General features: G+C 41.8%; 1 protein-coding gene across 1 annotated transcript in view; it reads right to left on the bottom strand.

The window, feature by feature from the left end:
• Nucleotides 1-1,834: 1,834 nt before the first annotated feature.
• Nucleotides 1,835-25,392, bottom strand: part of tmem232 (transmembrane protein 232) — a 180,029-nt gene continuing 156,471 nt past the window's right edge. The window contains exons 13-14 of the mRNA XM_028804512.2: nt 10,131-10,224; nt 1,835-2,214 (exon numbers count right to left, since the gene is read on the bottom strand). Of these exons, the coding sequence (XP_028660345.2) occupies nt 1,999-2,214; nt 10,131-10,224 (310 nt within the window). The 3' untranslated portion in view covers nt 1,835-1,998. The remainder of the gene's footprint in view (nt 2,215-10,130; nt 10,225-25,392) is intronic.

The raw sequence follows: 25,392 nt of genomic DNA, 5'->3' as shown, positions 1-25,392 counted from the left end.
TGTATCCGTAGTAGTAGTAGTAGTAGTAGTAGGAACTGGCTCTTTTTTGCGAGGCTGCAAAAACATTGTGATCGGCAGTTGCTGCCGCTGCTTCTTTTTCCGGTCGAAGAGCAGCTTGTAGGCGGTCATGATGTCGTCGACCTTGTTGCAAAGATTCCTAAAGCAGATTCCATCCAGACTACTGCCTTATCACGTCCACTTGCAACTCATTTTGCACCCTGGTTAAAGGACACTGCGGCCGTAGATCTTATATGCTTTTCCTCCTTTTTAAATAAAAAGAATCGTGGACTCATTGATACTGTAATGGTGTCCTGCAGCGGTGTAGCTGTTCCCTTCCTTCAACATATCCAAAACTTTTACCTTTTCTGCAATCATTTGCATCTTCTGTTGGTGCTTGGACACGGCCCCTGAAGCAGTAGCAGGAGCACGTTAATGCTGAATGAGTGAGATGAGACTTCCTGGTTAATGCAGCACTCCGTTGCTGAGCCAATCAGCAGCACACAGGAACTTAACTGCATGCTCTGATTGGGTAGCTTCTCGGCCATCCGCCGATAGCATCTCTTGTATGAAATCAAGTGGGCAAACCAACTGAGGAAGCATGTACCAGAAGTAAAAAGACCCATTGTCCGCAGAAACCCGCGAAGCAGCGAAAAATCCGCGTTATATATTTAGATATGCTTACATATAAAATCTGCGAAGTCGTGAATCCGCGAAAAGTGAACCGCGAAGTAGCGAGGGATTACTGTATATACATACAGTATATATATATATATATATATATATATCCATCCATCCATCCATTTTCCAACCCGCTGAATCCGAACACAGGGTCACGGGGGTCTGCTGGAGCCAATCCCAGCCAACACAGGGCACAAGGCAGGAATCAATCCCGGGCAGGGTGCCAACCCACCGCAGGACACACACAAACACACCCACACACCAAGCACACACTAGGGCCAATTTAGAATCGCCAATCCACCTAACCAGCATGTCTTTGGACTGTGGGAGGAAACCGGAGCACCCGGAGGAAACCCATGCAGACACGGGGAGAACATGCAAACTCCACGCAGGGAGGACCCGGGAAGCGAACCCAGGTCCCCAGATCTCCCAACTGCGAGGCAGCAGCGCTACCCACTGCGCCACCGTGCCACCCATATATATATATATATATATATATATATATATATATATATATATATATATTTTTTTTTTTTTTTTTTTTTTTTTCTTCTCATGTGTTCCTCATTTTCCCTCTGTGAACAAATAAAGTTTATCTACCTATCTGGAGCACGTGGACAAGACCCCACCAGACAGAGGGAGAAACTGAAATCTGCATACACATAGTGACTTGCCTAAACCCGAACGCAGGATCTGTAAGCTGCAAGGCAACTAAAACAGTTAGTGAGTCAAGGAGGCATTAAGTAGCATATTCTATATAAGATACTCTCTGAAAGTGTTTTATTGAACAAATTACATTTTCTTTTAAACATTCTGTTGCTCTGAGCAGGTTATGAGCCAGCAGTATAACCCCAGCTCACGGACCCTAGCAGCACACATCTATAGCCATTAGGGCCGCACTGTCTGCTTGCCTTCAGTGTGAGGATTTCAAAGGCACATTAAAAAGTTACCATAGCCTGTCACGTCACTCACCTCCAAATATATCACTTCTTCTTAACATTTCTGAGCTGTCTCTATCAGAAAGCACAATCTGGAGTTCAAAGAACATACGATTATTAGCTAAAGTAGTAAGATGAGCACAGGCTCTATTCATCTCCTGAAGGTGACAAGCTAGAACTTTAAAGGTGATTTTGATTCACAAAAAGTCTACGCCATGCAGGTTTCAGTATTTTTAATGTAGCTTAAAATCCAGAGCTTTCGTGGTAACACATAATGTTTAGCTTGGCAATTAAACAACAGGGCACTCATACAAAGAGTAGCCTGCAGTCCAGAATATGAAGAGTAAAGCCCCCAATGTGGACACACAGCCCCTTCCTCAGACTATTTACAATCAACGTGGTGTGCGTCAGACCCTCTGTTTTCAGCAGTTACAGCTTCAAAGTGAAGCTCATATGGTTTTGTCTTCTTTCCCAGTTTTTCCTCTCTTCTTCTCATGATGCTCTTCATACATTCTTCTTCATTTTTCTGCTTTTCCTCCAACTCTTCCTTCTCCTTAAGTGCCTCTTCCTCTGTTGTTATATGCAACTCCTTTTTCCACTAAAATAAAGAAAAAGGAACAGGGAAGGCAAACTGCATTATTGAAGACCCTGATTGTATCTCACTCATCCATTCACTTACATGGTTCAGGTCTTACTAGCACTCACACCAGTAGATTCTGAACCAGTTTTATTCCATGGCTACATGCTGACAACTGTGCGAGTGAGTCTTGTAAATACCATTTAATGTTACCTTTAATGTATGGTGCTGTCTTCATTGTCTGTTGTTGGTATTGTACTGTTGTCACCCATTAATGGGAGACATGCAAGGAAGAAAGCTTCAACTTGAATTGAGATATTGGTCATCTCCCATCTCATGTACAATCAGTTTCACCCAGCCTGCCAGGTTCCCCCCATCTGCACACGTCATTCCTGTCACCCCTTTGTCATCAGTTAATACCGACTTCACTCATCTCAGTTTCAGCTAATTCAAAGCACTTGGCCCCTGTTCAGACCTATATAGTGTTTGCTTCTAAACTTACACTGCCGTCAGATTAAAACGTCGATGCTCAAGTGCCTATTGTGAGAGCGCATTGCAGTGACCTTAGATGGGTTACCTTCTGGCCAATGCATATCGGTGTCAGTCCCTGAGACCTTGATCAGAGCTCAAAAGAGAGTCGAGAACAAGGATAATTACACAGTGGAAATGGCATTGTGCCACCCGTGTGTACCTGAGAGGCAGCTTAAGAGTTCTAGTGAATGTAGTTACCCACCGAGCCTGGTCCTTCCTGCGTGGAGTTTGCATGTTCTCCCCATGTCTGCATGGGTTTCTCCCACAGTCAGGTGGACTGGAGGTAATAAATTGGCCTTGGTGTGTGTGTGTGTGTGTGTGTGTGTGTGTGTGTTCACCCGGCAATGGACTGGCACCCTGTCTAGGGTTTGTTCCGGCCTTGTGCCCTGGGATAGGCTCTGTCATCCCCCTATGATCCTGTTCAGGACTAAGTGGATTAGACAATGACTGTCTATGGAATACATCATACAGTATACGGTATATAAAATATTGACCAGCTGAAGGGCTGCACAGGAGTGTGGCAGTTAATTTTTTTCCTAGCTTATAATTCTTATGTCTCTGCATATGTTCGGTTAACTGTATTTGTTGGGCCAATGGGAAAGCCAAAATTGTCTCAGGGTGTGTGTGTACATGAAATGGGCCTATGATGGACTGATGGCCCAAGTGGGGTTGGGTTCTGCTTTGTGCTTAACGTTGTCAGGATGGGCTCCAGCCCCGTGAGTTAAGAAGGTTCACTAATGGGTATATGGAGGAATACTACTAGTCCTACTACTAATAATAAGAACTTATTATTTTAACTGCAGTTGACTGGCATTGTCTTGAGTGTTGGTTCCTGTTATTCATCAGTGATAGACTCCGCATGACCCTGAATGGTATTAAAATTATTTTTTAAATGTGAAGTTATAATGTTAAATTCACATACTCTACACCCCATTTTCATCTGAGGATGGTGAGGATCCAGAGGGTGCTCTCTTATCAAGAGGTGCGACGCAGGTACTGGGCCTGGCCTGGGCACTAGTCTGTTACTGAACACACCAACGTAACACTCACGTACTTACACTGGGCCAATTTAGATTTGAACATTGGGGTAAACACATGACTTTGAGCTGTGGGGGTGAATGCTGGAATCTCCATAGCAAAACCAGGAGCACAGGATGGATGGATGGATTCATTATCCATATTACTAACCGAGAATGGTATACCAGATGGCATGGACGCAGGGACACGGCGATGGGACCATGAGACGTACTGCGCAGGTGCGTACAGCGCGCGTCTCATAAACTGCACGTGAAGTCTTATCCACCGTGCACAAAGGAGTCACGGCCCAAAAACAAAAGAGCTTAACTGACGTGAATGAGTAATGAAGCAACAACGCGCCCATGGCTAACGACTACCGACACAGCCACACAAATAAGAGGACTCTGCGCTGCAGCCCAGATTTAAACGGAAAAGGCTACGGAGGCCCCACGGGTCCATAAAGTACGGAAGGCGCAGGCTTCACCACCATATTGTGAGTGGCACTACTGTGAAGTGAAGGCACAGGCGTCACCGCCATATTGTGAGTGGCACCACTGCGGAGTGAAGTAAACGCGCGTCTGAAACTACGGAAGCAAAGCAGGCACGGGTTCAAAACAAATGAGCTCGACTGACGGATATACAAACAATGTATTTCAGGATACCCAACGCCGGGGGTAGGCGAGCGAAGCGAGCAGGGGGCGGAGCCCCCTTGTTGGAACTAACATCCATCCATCCATTTTCCAACCCGCTGAATCCAAACACAGGGTCACAGGGGTCTGCTGGAGCCAATCCCAGCCAACACAGGGCACAAGGCAGGAACCAATCCCGGGCTGGGTGCCAACCCACCGCAGGGAACTAACATACATTTAAGTATTTAAGGCAATATTAAAAAAAAACATAACTGATTGATTGAGTAAAGCATTTACAGAGCATCATATTACTAATGATGATGATGATGAAGATTCCAATAGGCTTTAATTAAAATGTTACATTTAAAACCAATGATGCAGAAACACTTGAAAATTTCTAACTCTGCATTGAACTCCTGGCTATGACTCAAAATCACAATGTATAAGCAACATAAAAGAAGCGTGTTCATAAGCATAATACAGAAAGCCAGTGAACTGTGTACCTTAACCAGATGAAGAGTGTTTTAATAATTAGTTATTATTTGCAACATTATATTGATTCATTTATTTAAGAGACCGACAGATGGCCCAGTGAGAAGAGCCAGCATTCAAGTGACACACTCATTTAAAATCCGGTCCTGTAAAGGATGCTCATATCACTTTAGTGAAATGTACAATTTATATTCCACTGGAGCAGTGGAAATTGATGAAAAATGTCATTTTTTTAATCCTTGGGCAGTTTAGTGTAGGACAAAAATCATCAGATAATGCCAACTATGTTTGAAATCCTGCATGCAAATTGATTACTCCCTTTTCATAAACTAATTAAATACTCCTACATACCTTTTAAAGTGAAATGTCATATTCATTATCATGTGCATATAAAACAGGCACGGAACTCAAAGCTATTAGGCTTTTTTTGGGCCCGGTGAAGCTGAGGTGCGAAGGTTAATCATGTTAAGCTGAAGTAAAAAAGCACTAACAAAACAAATTCCAGGGGGACAGCTCATCAGGCCCCTTTCACTGTATCAGAGCGGATCGACAAATTACTTGCAATTTTGTTTAACTTTAAAGTGTTTGCAAAGAAGTAGGAAATATTTAATTATATTATCATTTCCAGAGCCAGCATTGTTTGCGATGCCACAGCTTTCACTGTACTTTAAGTGCGGGTGTGAGTCAAGTCAAACTGTATTACACACAAACTGAGGAAACTCTTGGACGCCTTCAAACTCTGTGTATTATTTATTGGCCAGCACACTAGACGTTTTCCTGTCATAAAATTGTTTCCACTCTATATACAGTATTTATGGATATATTCATGTTTTTAAAATGGTGATAAAATGTCAATTTCCCTGCCCAATATTCAATGTCTGTTGTTTCCACCTGATAAAATATAAATTATTTTGCAACTGCAAGGTACAAAAATCAGTCATTGACTGGCAAGTTACTTTGCCACCATTTAAAATAGGATTAAATTAATCTCTGACAAACATTTGGGCTGTCTGTGTGTATCTTCTTGTATCTGATCGCTGCATTTGCATGAGTGGGGACTATCTGGCTATCAGGATCCAACTTGTTGTGTATTTGCTGGTTACATTCACCTTTAGATAAATGTTGCTTATATCCTTAAAACAGCCATTAGCGTTTTCCTAGACTTTGATGACACTAATGTGTGGTCATTTTGGGGTGGACTTGTGCGTCTGCCTGCTGTATTTAGCAAAGCTCTATTATGTTAATCTGGTGTTCTAGTCCCTCAAAAACATAGCCCTAAAGACCAAGTGAAAGTCAGTTTTGATATTGGCACAAAGTTGAAACAACAAAAAAAACCTACAAATGATTAGAAAAACGTCTACAATGCCTGAAATCTGACAAACGAGAGGAGACCATTCAGTCCATTAGGCTCGCTTGTTTAGCTAATAGCTGAGCTGTCCCAATATCTCATCCAGATTCTTCTCAAAGAGTCATCAGGCTTTCTGCTTCAACCACATGTCTCAACCATTTGTTTCAGAATCTCACAACTCTTTGCATAAAGAGCTATACACAAGGGACTGCACTTTGTCCGGTCCTGTTCAGCCTATATACATCGGACTTCCAACACAACTCGGAGTCCTTCCACATGCAAAAGTTCGCTGATGACACTGCTATCGTGGGCTGCATCAGGAGTGGGCAGGATGAGGAGTATATAGGGACCTAATCAATGACTTTGTTAAATGGTGCGACTCAAACCACCTACACCTGAACACCAGCAAAACCAAGGAGCTGGTGGTGGATTTTAGGTGGCCCAGACCCCTCATGGACCCCGTGATCATCAGAGGTGACTGTGTGCAGATGGTGCAGACCTATAAATACCTGGGAGTTCAGCTGGATGATAAATTAGACTGGACTGCCAATACTGATGCTCTGTGTAAGAAAGGACAGAGCCGGTTATACTTCCTTAGAAGGCTGGCGTCCTTCAACATCTGCAATAAGATACTGCAGATGTTCTATCAGACGGTTGTGGCGAGCACCCTCTTCTACGCGGTGGTGTGCTGGGGATGCAGCATTAAGAAGAAAGACGCCTCACGTCTGGACAAACTGGTGAGGAAGGCAAGCTCTATTGTAAAGCATGGAGCTGGACAGTTTAACATCTGTGGCAGAGTGACGGGCACTCAGCAGGCTCCTGTCAATTATGGAAAATCCACTGCATCCACTAAACAGTGTCATCTCCAGACAGAAGAGCAGCTTCAGCGACAGACTGCTGTCACCGTCCTGCTCCACTGACAGACTGAGAAGATCGTTCCTCCCCCAAAATATGCGACTCTTCAATTCCACCCGGGGGGGTAAACGTTAATATTATTCAAAGTTATTGTCTGTTTTTTTACCTGCATTATTATCAATCTTTAATTTAATATTGTTTTTTGTATCAGTAAGCTGCTGCTGGAGTATGTGAATTTCCCCTTGGGATTAATAAAGTATCTATCTATCTATCTATCTATCTATCTATCTATCTATCTATCTATCTATCTATCTATCTATCTATCTATCTATCTATCTATCTATCTATCTATCTATCTATCTATCTAAAGAAATGCTTCCTGGCTTTAGGCCTAAATGCCCTTCCTCTTATGGTGTACTCAGACTAGACATGTTTGTTACAGTGCCTGAGCATGATGATCCCGTCTACCTATTCCCTTGCTGGAGTGCACTCACACTGCGCTTTAATGGGTCCCGGCACACTTTCATCATCACCATGTGACTTTGTGTAAAACCAAAACAAGATCCAAACACAGAGTAACAACATGCGTGTCAAAATGATTTTCCTTATTTTGTGGTTTGTCTGGAGCTGTGTAGGGCAGGATAACGCTTTACCCTCTTACAGATTTATTGAATGTGCAGCGCAGCATTTAGCTCTTAATCATGCTGCACGAACCAGAAGATTTTTACAGAGACAAATGTTGTGAAGAGAGGAATTTTCCACTTTTCTTGCCAGCTACAATTCACGTTCATCTGTAAGGTGAGAAAAAAAAACCTGTTTTTAACTCAAATGATATTGAATTAAATTGCATTGTATCATTGACGTCATGTCTGTGTTCCATGCTCAGGTACTTTTAGCGATCCCACTGTTCCCGAATCCTACTGAACTCTGCATGAGCCCACCTCTTAAGCGGGCCGGAGCAGGATATGGTTGGCCCAGCACGGAGCGATCACACTAGTTTGTGGGGCACATACAGGCAAACATGCTCAGGCACGGAATAAATTGCTAGTGTGAGTACACCCTTAATTTCCGCGGGGGTCTTTGAGCACAAGCTTCACCATTTGGTTAAAAAGATTTTGCTGGATAAACTTCATTAATGCAGGATTTTGAAGACGTGGATTAGGTTCCCAAGCAGTCTCCTCTACTCGAGTAGGACTGTCCTTAAGTCCTGGGATACACCTGGTAGCTCTCCTCTGCACAGCTTCAGGTGCTGCTATGTCTTTGTTTTAATATGGTGACCAGAACCGCACACAGTACTCCAGATGCAGTCTCACTAGTGCATTATATCGTCTACATTACAGAGTATACAGTATTATAGACTTGTACATGGACAAACCGCTGGTCCACTCTTCCATAGCCAGGACAGACAACCACATTCATTATTCTGCATAGACAAATGGGGAGAAGCTTCATTCATCTGCCCTGGCTGGTGCCTCCCCCGAAAGGCTAATTTAATGTAGAAGAAGAAGGGCTGGCAAAGTCATTCTTGGAGGGCCGTAATGGCTGCAGGTTTTTTGTCAAACCCAGTTTCTTAATTAGAAACAAACCCTTGCCAATGACTAATCTTATTTAATTTCATGGCTTGTGTGTGTTTTCTATCTGCCATGTCAGTTCTGTCACACACTTGCGCCTTGAGGACAGCTTACAGGCTCTGGTGGTGGTAATTCAACAGCGATCCACAAGGTGGTGGTGTATACTAACGCCTCTTCTCTTCCTCCCTCTACAGACCAACCACCAATGATGTCACTTCCGGTGTCCATCCCCCTGGACCCGCCTCTTCCTACCTAGCCGGCATTTAGCCGTAAGTGTAGCCATCTTGTACAGTCTTGTCTTAGACTTGCATTCTGAGGGCCATTAATTTTGCTGAAAAGCCTAATAACTTGCATTTATAATATACAGGATCTCAGGGTCAACCCAAATCTTCTTGATTTGTTCTGTCTCTTTTTAGAGATCATTCTTATCTCGTAGATTTTTGTCTTTCCAAGGGTATTATCCAATGATTTTTAGCCTGAAGTGGGTAAGTCATTCTCAGTCCTTGACATTTTTCTCTTTAGCTCGCTTCTAAATATTATATTACACCAGACGCTCTATGATATGGGTGGAGTGGTGGCTCTGAGGTAGGGATCTGCACTGGTAATCTGGTGATCACTGGTAATCGGAAGGTTGCCGGTTCAAATTCCATAAACGCCAGAAGTGACTCTACTCCGTTAGGCATCTGAGCAAGGCCCTTAACCTGAAATTAATCCATCATGGGTTTGATGTTAACCTGCAAGTAGGACCTCCAACCTGTTGGGAAAAACCTTGGGGTTGGTGGCAGATTTGGCACTCCAGCCACCATAAATAACCTTCACACTGGATCCATTCCATCTGAACTTGTGTGATGCTGAGGTGTCACCCATTGCATGGCTTCACTTGGGTCCTAATCTGGGATCCTGAGTTGGTTTGTGAAGTGGTGTGTGCAGCAATGTGCTGTATCAGCGCCTGTTCCTAACCCTTCTCTCTCTATGATAATGTACATAGGTGGAATGGGAAGCAACTTAGATGGACAACTGCTGGTTCCTTTGTCATTTGCACCTTATTGCTAATAAGGGACAATTAAAAACAACAAATGCAGCTGTTTAAAACTAAAATTAGCAATTAGGGGTGGGCAATCTTAACAAGTGAGATAACAAAAATGAAGCATACAAATGTTCCTTGAGCAATAAGCAGTAAGTGCATCAACAGCAAAAACAGACTTCTAATTAAGACACCAGGTTGGAATAAAAACCTAAAGCCACAGCGGTCCTCCAGGACCAACTTTGCAGACTCTTGGTGTAGACGTTCTCACAAAATTTATAAATGAGTTCCTACATGATAGTCTTTGCAAAATCACCAGTGTTACATTAACAATCATAGCAATAAAGTAACCCTTAAAGGTTTTTTTATGTGAAGAGTATTTCTACACTTGGTTAATTTAACATTGGCAGTTTTAACATGTAATATCTTATAATTTCAATTATTTGACTTTTACTTAACATTAACTTTACCTGATCGTTTATCATCTTCATGAGATCACATTCAGTCTTCTGGTTGAAAGTAGGCAGAGGCTCATGTGTAGCTTCAGCCAGCAGAATTTCTTGACTTAATCAGGAAAAATGCACATCAGAGGAGAAAAAGAAAAGAATAAATTTAACAACACAATAAGTTCTGAAAGTCATAAAAATGTTATGGAACATTCAGGCTATTTTGGAGTTACTGACCCTTCCATCACTTTAACTTTAATTTTAAAAACTTCCTGCCACTTCAAACATCATTTCTGCTGTGCTGGGTTGCCTGGTCCTTATTGTTTTCCTGATTGTGCAAGTGACCCAGACATAACACCTGGATCAGCCCAGATGAAAGGAAACTGAGACTGAGAGGAAAAGAGAAATTGGACAGGATCTCCAATCAAGCGCCCTGGCTAATGCTTCCTCTGATAAGGCTGTTATAATATAGACATTCTCAACGCATGTTCCCAACCTCCTTCTTCTCCTCACTTATCCCATAAAATTCATAAATGTGGGCCCACACAAACGTTTTAGAGAACCAGAATAAAGTGGGGGCTACTTCAGGTCAAATATAGGAAGAGTTAAACGCTGAGGTCAAAATTATGAAGGACACAAAGATTGACAACCAAACCAAAAACAATAGCGTTATACATGGTGTCAAGGGTTGATGAATGGTATTTATGCCTTTTCTCCCTCTTCCACAGACCACCAGAAGGAAAACCCAGCTAAGACTCCACCCACTTCTGGTGCTATGACACGCCCTCCTGCTGACTTCATTTCCACCTGAGATCCCGCCCTTTCCTGTTCTGCACCTATAAACCCCGAGCAGTCACTGTTTTGACTCAGTCCTTTATGATGACTCACTTTCAAAGTTCCCTTTCATTGTTGATGACATTACACAGGGTGGAACCCCCAAACCTTTATCTGTCTTCTTTGTTTATTCCACAGTAGATGTTTTTGAGACGTTCCTTTGTTTTGTTTTAAATGAACACAATCATTTTTTCTCCTGGTCTTCTTAATTATTTCAGGAAATTTTGAATTATAAGGAATTTATTTTACTTTCATTTTATGAAATAGTACTGATGGTATTATTTTGTTTGGAATATTTCATTTTTTCATGATTACCATCATTCTGAGCACTCATAGCTAAGGCATGTCCCAAATGCTGCACTGTATGACATCCTTGAGGTGACAGTGTTTAAGCACTCTAGACAGCGTCCAAGATTCTGGATATTCTCAAAACAACATTAAAATTCTTTTTCATGTTCTTTGAGTTTTGTGTAACATTTTGAGTTTGGTGTGTTGATATTTTCTTCTCAGTACAAACAGTTCAATGGAATCTTGAGGCAACAGCTGTCGAGTTAGAGATTTTTGAATTTCCAGAATATGTGTAACAAGTGGTTTAACAATGCCAAGAAAGAATATCAGCGACTGATGAAAGAAAACGTTTCACAAAAATAGCCAGATTTAATCCTGATACTGTAACGCCTGGTGTTAATGGCAAATCACAATGGCATTAAAATAAATCAGGACATGAAGGGTGTTCTTTAAGGGCTTTCCACTACTCATAGCTAATTGACAGACGCAAGTCTGAAACTAAAATAAATACGAGAAAACCATGCACTAAAGTTCAATTCTTGCCTTGGGCCGATATTGCTGGGAATAGGCTGCAACAACCGACTCTGAATTAGATTAAGCAATTTTTGAGAAAGCTCTGTTATGCTGAAAAATATGACTTTCAGGAACTGTACATTATGTAATTTATTTGCAGCTTCTCATTATGGGTAAGTAGATGGAGAAAAATACATTTCAGCTATTTTGTAATGCATTTTATGAAAATGACTTCTTGCTAGGGGCAGTAAGAAATGAAAAGTTAATGCCCAAGAGGGGTTTATGATGATCCAAGGGGTCAAGTCTTAGGGAACATCTGTGGCTGATCCATGTCTTTGCCTGACCCCCTTTATTGCCTGGTGTATGGCGCCATTCAACGTCATGCCTGTTGCAAGCAGGAATTCTAAAAATAAAATTCATTAGACTGTTTTCTTGCTTCCTGCCCTATTTCTGAAGGTGCACTGCTGCTGCCAGGGGACACCCTGCCACATAAAATAACATTCAGATATTTGCATACTGAATCAATCAGTACATTTATGAAAAAAAGCCTCAGACTTATAGTAGAAACAGTCCAGAAGAATCCCATGCAGAGCACAGATTAATATAAAAATGCTGGAGGAGACCAAGTATTAGAATAAATTGCTGAATCCATCTACTTTTTAAAACAGAAATGAAATGTATTCATTAATAAAGTGTTGCTTACAATTTATTTATAAAACCTCCAGTGAAGGAAATTGTCTACCTGAATAAAACATCAAGCTTTCTGAAGCTAATGACCAAGTGCTAATTTCCTGGGTCAATTTATAGCCATCAGGAGTCGGTGAAAGACACAGCTAGTTGCTCTTTGGTGTACGGTATTTTTTGAGGGACAAAATACTCTTTAAGCAGGAAACTGGCACAGGGTTGTGGTTTAAGCTGGGGCTGGCCAAAGGTATGAATTTAACTGGGATTATAACACATAACCAAAGGCCAAAATGAGTGTGGAAAAAGTAGACAGTCGACAACAGTCCTGAAGCTTTAACTGAGACTAACTGACAAGGGGGCTCTTGGTTATGAGTGAGGGAATCACTCAGCAAGATTAGAATCATAAAATCGCCCAGAACAGAAATGATATGTCATATGCTAACCTTTATGGTTCACTACTTTGTCAGAATTACCTGATTGGAATGGGTGACATACTGTTTAAAGTGTGCAATAATAGAAATTGGCATTAGCAGACAACACATACCACAAAGAAAAAGCAAAACGATAACTTGAACTTTAAGAACTGATTAAAGCATTATGTAACGTTATCTGTACTGAATAGTGATAATATAATGGAAAGTCTAACAGAAATAAAATATTTACATACTATCCTAAATACAGCAGTGTCTCGTACTCCAAATGATTCTAACTTTGAACTTTCCAGAGTTCAAACACTAAATTCAAGAGATTTTCGATCCAGAGTTCCAACAATGCTTGTACATTTGAACTGCACATGCAATGAAAAAATGCAGCAGAGGATTGCGTTTACGCAGCGAGAATAAACGGCATTTTTTGTGCACCCACGTCAATTCTCGCACTCCCTGTGAAAGCATCTCTTTTGTTACGCTCGTGTGTTTTGTGTTTTTTTTTGCTTTATTTCTGGTGTGTTTGGTTATATATATAACCACTATCTATTAACAATGGCATCCGAGAAGACTTTAGAAGCAACAAAGCCTAAGAGGAAGGTTGTAGTATCGAAAATTGAGGTGATAAAGGAACTTATCGTGAAGCGGCCCCTTTCATACGTAACCTTTCTCTTAATATCCACCAGCCACACTAGATATCACCACTCCTCACTAAGGTACAGTAAATGTAATTTTCATTTTATTATACATTATTAATGTATTTTTTTTTTTTTTTTCATGTTTTAATTTGTTATTTAGGGCATTTAATTGTGTTATTTTACCTTAAATTATGTGTATTTGCTGTTTAAAGTTATTGAAATGGGGATTGTTTATTCACTTTCCATCATTTCTAAATGGGAAAAAATGATTCAGACTTTGAACAATTCAGAGTTCAAAAAGCCTCCTGAAACGAATTACATTCAAAGTACGAAGCAACATTTTATTATTCATACAGGGTAGGATTCAAAAGTAATGAGCCTCATTTTGTTCTGACGCGAACGTACCTCGCCGCGCGCCCCACTTGCCAGTGACGGCAATGGTGGGTGTTGGCTTCACAACGCAACGGAGCTCCTACCGCTCCGAGCTTTCGGACCGGTAGGATCGGCCTTGACGGGAACCCCTGTGCAGTAGTGCATTACACGGCGGAATGGAAAGTTTGTTAGAGCAACGGTACACGATCAAGTTCTGCTTCCAGTTGGGCAAGTCTCCTTCCGAAACATTCGCAATGCTTCAACAGGCATTTGGGACTGAGTGTCTATCCTATTCTCAAGCGAAAAAGTGGCACAAGGCTTTTAGGGAGGGCCGGGAAGAGGTGACCGACGAACCCCGGTCTGGATGCCCGTCGTCGGCCCGAACTGACGTTAATGTGCAGCGAGTGCGTGATTTTTTGAAAATGGACCGGCGTTTAAGTCTCTACCAAGTAGCAGAGGTCCTGGACTTATCGGAGGCAACGGTGCAACGCATTGTTACCGAGGACTTGCACATGCGGAAGGTCTGTGCCAAACTCGTGCCGAGAGTTTTGACTGAAGAACAAAAAAACAACCGAGTGCTCCGATGTCAAGAACTGCTGCAAATGTGCGAAGACGATCCTGGCATTCTCGAAAAAGTGATACCCGGCGACGAAACTTGGACTTTTCAGTACGACCCAGAGACAAAATGACAAAGCTCTGAGTGGCACACCTCAAACTCACCCCGTCCCAAGAAAGCGCGGATGAGCAAATCGAAGACGAAGACCATGCTCATTGCCTTCTTCGGAGTGAAGGGGATCATCCACTACGAGTTTGTCCCGCAAGGACAGACCGTGAATGCTGCTTACTACTTGGAAGTCCTGAAAAGGCTGAAAAGAAGCGTCGCGCGCAAGCGAAGGGACATCAAGGATAGCTGGAAGCTTCACCACGGTAACGCGCCCAGCCACACCGCCTTCATCGTGAGTGCCTACCTGGCCTGGGTGAACGTTCCAGTGGTCCCCCAGCCTCCCTACAGTCCGGACGTGTCGCCTTCTGACTTCTTCTTGTTTCCGCGCTTAAAATCAGCGCTGAAAGGAAAACGCTTCGACTCGATCGAGGACATCCAAGCAAATGTCAAGGCAGCCCTTGCAGCCATCCCAGAACAGGCCTACGTGGACGCCTTCGAGTCATGGAAAAGCCGCCTACAAAAGTGTATTGATGCAGGAGGTGCCTATTTTGAAGACTATTAATTAGTTGTACCGATTTGCTCAATAAATTTGTCTTTTTGAACAAAGGCTCATTACTTTTGAATCCTACCCTGTATCATATTAGGAAGCAAAATTCACTCAGGTCTTTACTGTTGGACTGCATCCATGAAGTCACCTTCAAAAGAGGCACAACATTCCAAAAAAGTCAAGTCAATCGCTCCTTCATTTATTTTTTGGAAGACTTTCTCCAAGGCAGGGTTAAGATACCTTTCCATTGAGTACAAGGGCCATGCCTATAATCACACCTAGTTATGGCTCTCTGTTAATGCAACACACATGTCTTCAAATATGTTGAAGAATCCATGCAGAAAAGGAGAGAATGTGGAAACATCGCAGAGAAGGTGATGAGACCAGCTGTGAGATAGCATGACTATGACTCACATGCTGTGGTGGAAATTAAGGGGAAGTGCAATGAAATAGAACATCTGATGGTGCTTACAATAGTGGACAGTGAAACAAGAAGCATCAGAGTCAGAGTACAAATGAAAATCAGCAGCAAAACATGTTTAACTCAAATTATCTAATGCAATGTGTCAGCATCATTAAGTGTTTAGTCATTTTAAATTCAATAAAAGTTCTTTACATGTTTCTCCAGATTCAATCTGAAATTATATTTCTGTTCAGCTTTAATCTGTCTGTCAGAATCACTAAAATCTTTACAGGGAGAAAAACATTTGAGAAATGGTGTTGGTAAGCAGTCAATGAGTGAAGGCTTCTCCAAAGGTAGTACAGTATGACATATCCAGTGCACAGGTCCAATTTACTTGGAAGATGATAACACAGCGCAGAGATGTAATCTTCACTCCCACTACTTCACACACCATAATCCTTTTATATGACTGGCCTAACAGAAAAACTGTAAGTTGTAAACCTGATGTTCTAGAATCTGATTCCCACTATGTAAGGCTAAGGCGAATGGGATTAAAATGTTAAGTGAAAAGCCATTCCTGTGTCTCCAACATGCATATATTCTGTCACCTACAAAATTATGGAAAGTCCAGTAACGGCACACTGCATGATAATGTGCAGCGAATACACTTGACGTGAGCATTCATAGTTTTCATCCTCTTTCTCTGTATGTTTACCATTTGTTTGCTCAGAGGTTGATGCGCTTGCTGCTTCCTGAGCAGCTCTTCCTTTCTCCATCCTAGTGGCCCGCTTCTTCTCTTCTTTTGTCGGCATCTTTTCGTGTTAAAACTGATTAAGTCAGTGTTTGTGTTGCAATTACTTAGTGCGTTTTCTTTAATTTTTCACTTAAGCTGGCACTTAAGTCTTCAATCTGCCTCAAGAATGATTTAAGATATGAAGAGGTAGGAGAAGTGACGGCGAACGTGGTAGGAATGAGAACGGCGCCTGTACACATGCGCTGCACTGCCGCCCTGCTGGCCGCTGCCGAGAGTTGATTCTACAATAAAATAAAATAAAAATAGGAATAACCTTGGATGTCAATCATCATCCCAAAAGCGGATAGTAGACGTCACATAGTATATGTGTACCAAATTTCAGGTCAATGGTACAAATGGTTTGCGAGCTACAGGTGATTTAAAATCCTGGACAGACAAACAGACAGCCACGGTAGCGTATTATATAAGAAGATAAGCCCACAATTAGGACCACAAAAGTCCATAAGTCTCAAACCCCCTTAGTCATTTTGGAAGATGATGCTGCCAGTTCTTTCCACAGAGGACTGGTAACTCGTTTAAATGTGCACAAATTGCAGCAGAAGAGACGGATAGTCCTAAAATTAGCATACACTGTATGTGTTTAAAGGCAGGGAAAGAGCTAAAAATAAGTATTGTAGTTGAGTATTTGGGTTATTGGGGATAACTAATGTGATTAAATCTTACTATGCTTATGACCTGCATTTACGGGAGTTCCAACACTCCCATAATACGGTGGGGTGGTGGCTCTGAGGCTAGAGATCTCCGCCAACAATTGGAAGGTTTCCGGTCTGGATCCTTTAAATGCCAAAAGTAAATCCACTCCGTCGGGCCCTTAAACAAGGCCCTTAACCTGAAATTGCTCAGTCCTGGGTATGATGTTAACCTGCATCCAGTCCTGTCAGCAGGTCCTCCAAAATATGGGGAAAACTTGGGGGTTGGTTGCAGGATTGGCACTCCAGCCACCTTAAAAAACCTCACACTGTTCCATTCCATTCCATTTCAGCTAGTGTGGTGCTGAGGTGTCACCTGTTGCACGGCTGCGCTCGGGTCCTAATTTGGGATCCTGAGGTGGTTTGTCTTGTGGTGGGTGTGGAAACGTGTTGTATTAATGCCTGCTCCCAGCCTCCTCTCTCTCAATACCTTTCTTGGCTTTCCCATCTTTCAAAAATTAGTACATTGTCACAAACATAAACTTGTTAGAGAAGAATGTGCCACCTGATGCATGGAAGCAACTCTGAACTGAACAGCAAACAGCACAATAATCACTTGAGAAGGTAAGGATTACATTTCTCATTCTGTCATATTTAGAGTGATCTTAATAGAACAAAAAAACACCATGTAAATTAAGAAAAGAAATACCAATACTCTTAGAATAAATCATCTCTGTACTTCAGTTCATCACTCACAATGTGACAGACTAGTGGAATGTTAGAACCAAGCCCTAAAACAGATGACATATAACCTAGGGACAGTAGACCGACAGGACTGGGACCAGTTTCTCCCTCTTGTAATATTTGCTTTTCATGTAGTGCCTCGAGCTTCCTGAGGTTTTTCATTTTTCATATTATTGAACTGGAGGTAACCACATCAAATCTTGGACTGAGATCCAGTGGGGTAGGAAGAAGAAACGAAAGCCCAGACATCTATATCTGAGTACATCACTCATCTAAACGAAGGTTTTGAATAAATCTCAGAGCCACCTGGCATAAAATAACAATAACTGGGTAATGGTGTTGATTTCCACCTTACACTCAAAGCTAATATCCCAGTGGAAGAAACCTTTTGAAATATCAGAAAGAAAAGGGGTAGTAGACTACCTAGCATTACAGTCTAAAATAAGGAAAACAGAGCAAGTGTGTCACATGAATCTTCTTTTTCTTCTACTTGACCTTATGTGATACAGAACCTTCTCTCTTGCTCTGCTCCTTCTACAAATTTTACTGTAAAAATGGGTTTAATAATAGGGCTTTTATACTGTAGGCACCATTTAATATAACAAGAAATATTGAATTTTGTGGTCAAAGAATAAGCTTTCTTTATGTCACGCATATGCGTCGTTGGATCTCCTGACAGCCTCTATTGAGCTATGTGATAACCCACCAGGGCGGAGGTGGCACTCTCACTAACATTCTCTTCTCCTTCTCTATCGTGAAAAACCACCCATTGAGGGCACTTTCAGTGTGTACATTATAAGAAGCTTGGCAGCGTAGAAGGAGGCGTCATTTGGGCTGAGAGCTTCAGTGAACGACCCATATTCGACAGCTAGATGCTTTATTGTTGTTCTCGAGAGCCTCTTTACTTTATGCAATAGAGGAAGGATTTTATTTGGGACTTTAGTTATTAAACAGGGTGACCCAGTTGGTGTACCAACTTTTCATTCTTGCTCTAACCTGTCATTTTTGCACCCAGTCACACTGATTTATAAAGCTGGAAAAATGCATTAATGTATTCACATGGAATCAAGCTTTTGAATTGAGGACCACCTCCCTTCTCATTCATTGGTCAAGTGTCCTGTCTTCAATTCAAAAGCTCAGATTTGTTTTATTGCACTTCACTTTTTGTGTTCCTCTCTGATTTTCTGGAAATATTTGTTTAACAATAATTTAATAAAATATACAAGTGCTTTACAGATTTGTGGACATGAAAGGATAACTGACATATGGATTTTATAATGCCAGTAACTTGAACTTGATGTTTTAATAGCATTTGGGTCCCACTGGCCTCCATTGTATGAAAAATGTTTATATTTTGCATGAAAACATGAGCGCCCTGCCCGGGGTTTGTTTCCTGCCTTGGTCCCTGTGTTGGCTGAGACTGGCTCCAGCAGACCCCCGCGACCCTGTAGTTAGGATATAGCGGGCTGGATAATGGATGGATGGATGAAAACATGAGATTAATTTTCTTTTTCTCAGTCATCATTACAACCAACACAGGGTAAGTAACAGGTAAGTAAAAATCATTTTTAGTTAAGAGTATTCCATTAAGCAAATTGGGAAACAGCATTTGGGAAAATTGTCTGCAGTAATGTGTTTTTCCTTTTGACCACCACATGACGCTGGCAACTTTTCAATGTCTGGTGGATAGGCCATTACAGTTGTACCAAGCATACTTTTTCATATAGCTATTTATAGTGTCATCTTTTCTCCCATGAGGGAAGAACACATAGTCATCTGCCCTAAAACTACTTAGCCTCTGAGCTCTTGTAAAACAAGGTGGCAAGGGCTATTCATCACTTTTTTCTCTATTTGTTTTTCATTGCATGTTTTATTTTTTAGCATTGGTAAGTACTCCTTCTTAGTCAATGAATGCTTGACTGGCTATTCAGATTTATAGTCTGTAGGAACTTTTGTGCTGAGTGTGCAGTCAACACAATATGTTCAAACTGACTAATGTGCTGCCAATTATAGTGATGGGCTGTAGTGACCAGCTGTAATTTGTGTGACACAAATATCCAATTGAGTCCAGCTGCAGGCAAGGCATTCTGAAGCCTCAGACAAATTCAGCGACCTGAGACATTCTGAGGCCCCTAAAAGGACTCCCTTGTCAGCAGTATCTCATTTGACTCCGCCCACTTTCCAGGAGCCACTCCCCTGTTTCACTGGTGCTCTGACGCCTACATTACACATCCCTCATGTTGATGTCACTTCCTTTTAGTTCCTGCTCTCAAACCAGTGGACTTGGTAGTTTTGAGTCCTGTGTATTCAGCATTTATTAAACTTCTAAACTATCGAGGTCTCTCAGTTCTGCATCCAAAGCAAAACCACAGAATGGATGTGTCTCTTGTTATTGGTTATATATATTGTGATGTGTGGGTCACAGACTTGCACAAGAGAGAAGGAGGTGAGTCCAGAGTTCTGAAAAGATCAGCTTTATTGTTGTGAAGACAGGACCATTCTCAAAGCCTTTATTCAAATGGGCGCTGTCACTAAAACACATGCAGCATGCAAGCAGCGACGATGCTTCGCTCAATCCCCCTGGAAGCGTTGTGTGGAGCGGGTTGGGGTGGGGGGGTTGAGCTGAACGCACGCTAAGGAGAAGCGGACGGATCAGCTACTGGCTTTGTGCTGCTTCAGCCAAGATGCCTGTTCTGCTTGTCGCTCTGCACGTCGATCATTTATAAGCTTGTACAGCAGCTGTTCTTCTGTCTCACTGCCTTGTTATGTATGACGTTAAAATGTCTCCCGTGGGATGTCAAATTGTCTTCCAAGAAGATCACGCCTCGTCTCCCTGGTCTTCTTTCCAAGATTTTTTTTTTATAATAGAGAGATATTACTCATATCCTTAGCCTGACATCCACATATCATATGTGTTTACAAATTGTGTTTTAATAAGTTTATATGTGTTTAAAATGAGTGGGAGGGGTATTTTAAGGCTTAAACTATAAAAAAAATGTTTATTTACATGTATATGGTCTTTCTATATTGCGGATTTTCACCTATCGCTGATGGGTCTGGAGCATAACTTCCACGATAGGCAGGGGATCACTGTATGGATAAACAGATAGACTTCTGCACTCTTTTGAGACGCTCCCCAACGGGACAACATGCAGAAGCGCGACTGTTGTGTTTGTTTGTTGAGGGTTGCTTGTCTGTCACCAAGACAACCGCAGATTTGCAGTGCCACAGAAACAACTACAATCTGACCACTGCCAACTGCCGGTCGCCAAATGGGTGATGCAGGGAACATTATAACTGGCCACTGACTTGGCCCTGACTCTGCCTGTTTGCTCTGTCTGTGTATAATAGAATGGTAGATCCTGCTAAAATAAATAATCTTGCTGTTCCTGTTTCGAGTTGAATAACACCAAGTTTTACTAAAGTACTGAGACTCAGCCTCGTCTTTGGGGTGCAAGACACAGACTCACATGTCACAATATGTTTTCAGAAGTAAATATAAATTTTTTTGTGTGAAAAAAATAAAATGAATCAATTTTCTAGACAAAGCGACACATCAAATTAAATGTGTCTACTGAATACAATTAGTAAATTATTTAATTGTACTGTACAGTTATAAAAGAGGTAAAAATAACCATTGTTGTGTTTCCCGCATTTATACAAAGAGGCTCTGGGCCTCATAGTGTCTGAAGCGCTTGGATCTGACCTGATTGTGGCTGGATACTTCTCCAAATATCATTATATGCCCATATAATGCTGAGTGGCTTGATAACATTACAGTGTCTTTCTAATTTTACCTACAAATAACAGCTTTAAAGTTTGTTTAATCTTTTATGAGCCTCTAAAAAATATAGTTGCACATAAATCCTACCACAGAGTGGCAGTTGGGGATTACTACGACACGTAGTCACATTCTTAATTATACAGAGTCCTGCTACCATGGAACGGAATGGCATCTTTTTAACACAGCAATCAAAAGCTCCAGAGCATTGTGTTTCTCAAGGGTGTGATATCCACACCTGTTTGTCTTTGAAACAGTTGCACTATTTGCATTTCTACTAACCATGTCAATGGTAGACCTGATGTGTTCAAACCATATAAATATTAGTCCAGATGTTGCATACGAGGTCAAGCATTTCTCTATCTAGGGTCACACATGTGCAGTCATGTGGGTTGCTGTAAGTAAAGAGAGAAAAGTGCTGAAATAAAGTAAAAAATCCTGTCTTCATGAGCAATCTAGTTACATTGTACTCATAAGAGAGTATGTCTTTGTTTTGTCACACAAAAACACCACATCCGTTTTCTTTTTTAACTGCTTCTCTCAGGATTTCTTTCAAGTGCCAAATCCTACCTATCATCACCATCCGACTTACTAAGCAGTTGCTTAACTTCTTCCTCCCTCAGACAAGCTGAAGGCAGAATTACCTTACAAGTTCAGAGGCTAACAATACAGCGCTGCCCCTAGTGGACACCATCTCTACTACACTTATAAAAGCTCTGTACAGTAATCCCTCGCTATATCGTGCTTCGCCTTTCGCGGCTTCACTCCATCGCGGATTTTATATGTAAGCATATTTAAATATATATCGCGGATTTTTCGCTGCTTTGCGGGTTTCTGTGGACAATGGGTCTTTTAATTTCTGGTACATGCTTCCTCAGTTGGTTTGCCCAGTTGATTTCATACAAGGGACGCTATTGGCAGATGGCTGAGAAGCTACCCAGCTTACATTTCTCTCTCTCTTGCGCTGACGTTCTCTGATCCTGACGTAGGGGGATTGAGCAGGGGGGCTGTTCCCACACCTAGATGATACGGACGCTCGTCTAAAAATGCTGAAAGATTATCTTCACGTTTCTATCTTTTGTGCAGCTGCTTCCTGAAACGACATGCTGCACAGTGCTTCGCATACTTAAAAGCTCGAAGGGCACATATTGATTTTTGATTGAAAAACAAACTCTGTCTCTCTCTCTTTCTGTGCTCTTGACGGAGGGGGTGTGAGCTGCCGCCTTCAACAGCTTTGTGCCGCGGTGCTTCACATACTTAAAAGCCAAACAGCCCTATTGATTTTCCTCTGCCTTTATGACAGTCTCTGCTCCTGACTCCTTTGAAGAGGAAGATATGTTTGCATTCTTTTAATTGTGAGACGGAACTGTCATCTCTGTCTTGTCATGGAGCACAGTTTAAACTTTTGAAAAAGAGACAAATGTTTGTTTGCAGTGTTTGAATAACGTTCCTGTCTCTCTACAACCTCCTGTGTTTCTGCGCAAATCTGTGACCCAAGCATGACAATATAAAAATAACCATATAAACATATGGTTTCTACTTCGTGGATTTTCTTATTTCGCGGGTGGCTCTGGAACACAACCCCCGCGATGGAGGAGGGATTACTATACACCAACAGCCAGGATTAAGGGGCAGTTATGCATTTTGTTTACTCTTGCAGACATGGTGATTATGAACAAATCAGCTAACGCATTATTTTAAAGGGGAGCTTGGGACTGTGTTATAGCTCCAATATACTCCAATATAAAATATTGGAAGGCTACTGATCCCCTTGTTGCAGTGCAAAGAGATTCTGAGATTGACAGCTGCTTGTAACGGAAATTCCACCTCATGACAGCCTAAACCACATCTAAAGACCAATAAGAACTGACGGGTATTGACAGCATTCAGAGAAATGCAATGACGGGTCATTATGATGAAGGAAAGCATTCAGAAAGGGAAACAGAGCTTAAAAGAAATCGCATATGCTGGTAGCCTGTCAGAATGACAGCTTCTCAAGCAGAGCAGATGGCTCATTGTTTATTGTGGAGTTTCATTAAAGCAGATCGCATGCAGGTTACAGTATTTGGCATTAAGCCTAAGAAGCTTTCAAGACAGAGGGATGCTGAGGTGTAACATTGGGAGTGAAGTTTATTGTGAGACCCAAATGACACTTTGAGAGCAATGCTTTACAGTTTACCTGGATGTTACTCCTGAATGCTTATAAATGTATATATTACAAGGGTGTGCAAAACGCAGGGCCAGGGAACTAAATATAGAAACAAAGAAAGACATACAAGTGACAGGATAACAGTGTGGAAAGGAGTCAACAAGGTGAGGTAAGCTTTGCAACTCTACTTTAGATACTCCTCCAAATGAAAGCACCACAAGGAGATAGCAGTCATGGCAGTTTGGGATGGAGCCCTTGAACTCCCCAGGACACTAAAAGGCAGGAGTGAATAGGTGCAATCTTACACAAAATGTAAAGTAAAGGAGTGAATACAGCTGTGACTGTGCTCCTTTAAATAAATATGAGGGCTTACAGGTGCAGCATTAGAGAGGAAAGCAAGAACGGCGTTTGATGGTGGCAAGTGGGGTGACCGCCCCAGGCCCCGCGCCTAAGAGGGCCCCGCTTTTGAGGTCCACGTGTCCCGTTCGAGCAGATTTGTCAAGTTATATTCTCCAGTATATATATATTTGAGGTGCTTCTAAGAGGAACCCTTTTAAAATCCCTCTTCAAGGTCAAATTCCGTACATGCACATCTTTGAAAACATTCCATAGCCTGAATATTAATACACAAAACATGTATCGCTAATGATAACCGGCTGACATGACATCAACGTGAGTTATGACTATGACATCCTGCATATCAAGACTCAGAGTATACTTGCAATTTGTGTGCTTTTCTAGAAGAGACCCTACTAATTTCCACATGACACCGCATCGCATTTTGCACTGTCGTGGTATTGTCATTAATTATGAATTGCACTTTTTTAATAGATTATATCGTTATATTTATGATAAAGTCTGTGTGTTATCTTGCAAAAATTTATCTGAATACTGTAATCAGAAAATCCAGTGTATGTTTAAATTATTTTTATTAAATTCATGAGCAAGTTTATATAGTCCACACATACAGGTAACACCATTTTACGTAACCGGCCCCACCTGGGTTTGGTCAGCCCTAGGCCCCGCACACCCCTAAGGCCACCTCTGGAGGAAAGTGTGCCTTTAGACCCATTTTTAGACCCATCTTGGCATATCAAATAACCCAAATGACATTCTAAGTTTGGGGAAAACCTTTTAGACAGACACAGAGAGAAAGACTAAGAGAAAGATATGAATGGTGTGACAGAGGTGAACCCTGTGATTCAGAAATGGGGAAAGAGGAGTTTGGTCTCGTCTGTTGCGGGAGATGGACGTCTGAAGCGGAGCTCCGTTAGCAGCGGCTTTATTTTTCTCTTATTTCTTATTATCCTGAGGTATCCTTTATTTACCCAACCTGAGGAGTTTCTACTACAGTATATAAACATGAGTAACAAGAAAAGGGGTCAGAAAGAAACGGAAAAGAAACCAAAATCTACATCCAAGACTAGACAGACATCAAGTCCAAGTGCAAGGTACGGCCTTTCAGAGACTGACTTGGAACAGGCAGGCGAAAGCACAGACTTCCCAGTACCCTGCTCCACTACGTCATCTCCAGTCGAGAGCGAAAATGGGAGCGAAGGTGCAAGTGATGCAGGTCACAATAGCTCACAGATTCCAGAAGATCACCTGAAACTGGAGATGGCCTTGCAGTCCGCGCTTTCATCTATTCCTCGTGAGCCGGAAGCATCGGCTGTAACGGGGATTGCCACTTCACCCGTGGAGCACGAAAGCCAAAATGATCTGTCCGAACTGAAGGTAATGATTGCAACAGTGGCTATGGCCACGGCCATAAAAGAAAGAAAGCGAGAAGACAAATGAGAAG

This window comes from Erpetoichthys calabaricus, chromosome 7 (genome assembly GCF_900747795.2).
Source record: "Erpetoichthys calabaricus chromosome 7, fErpCal1.3, whole genome shotgun sequence".
Classification (NCBI taxonomy): Eukaryota; Metazoa; Chordata; class Cladistia; order Polypteriformes; family Polypteridae; genus Erpetoichthys; species Erpetoichthys calabaricus.
The sequence above is the reverse complement of the archived record's forward strand: the minus strand, read 5'-3'. Positions and strand labels throughout refer to the sequence as shown.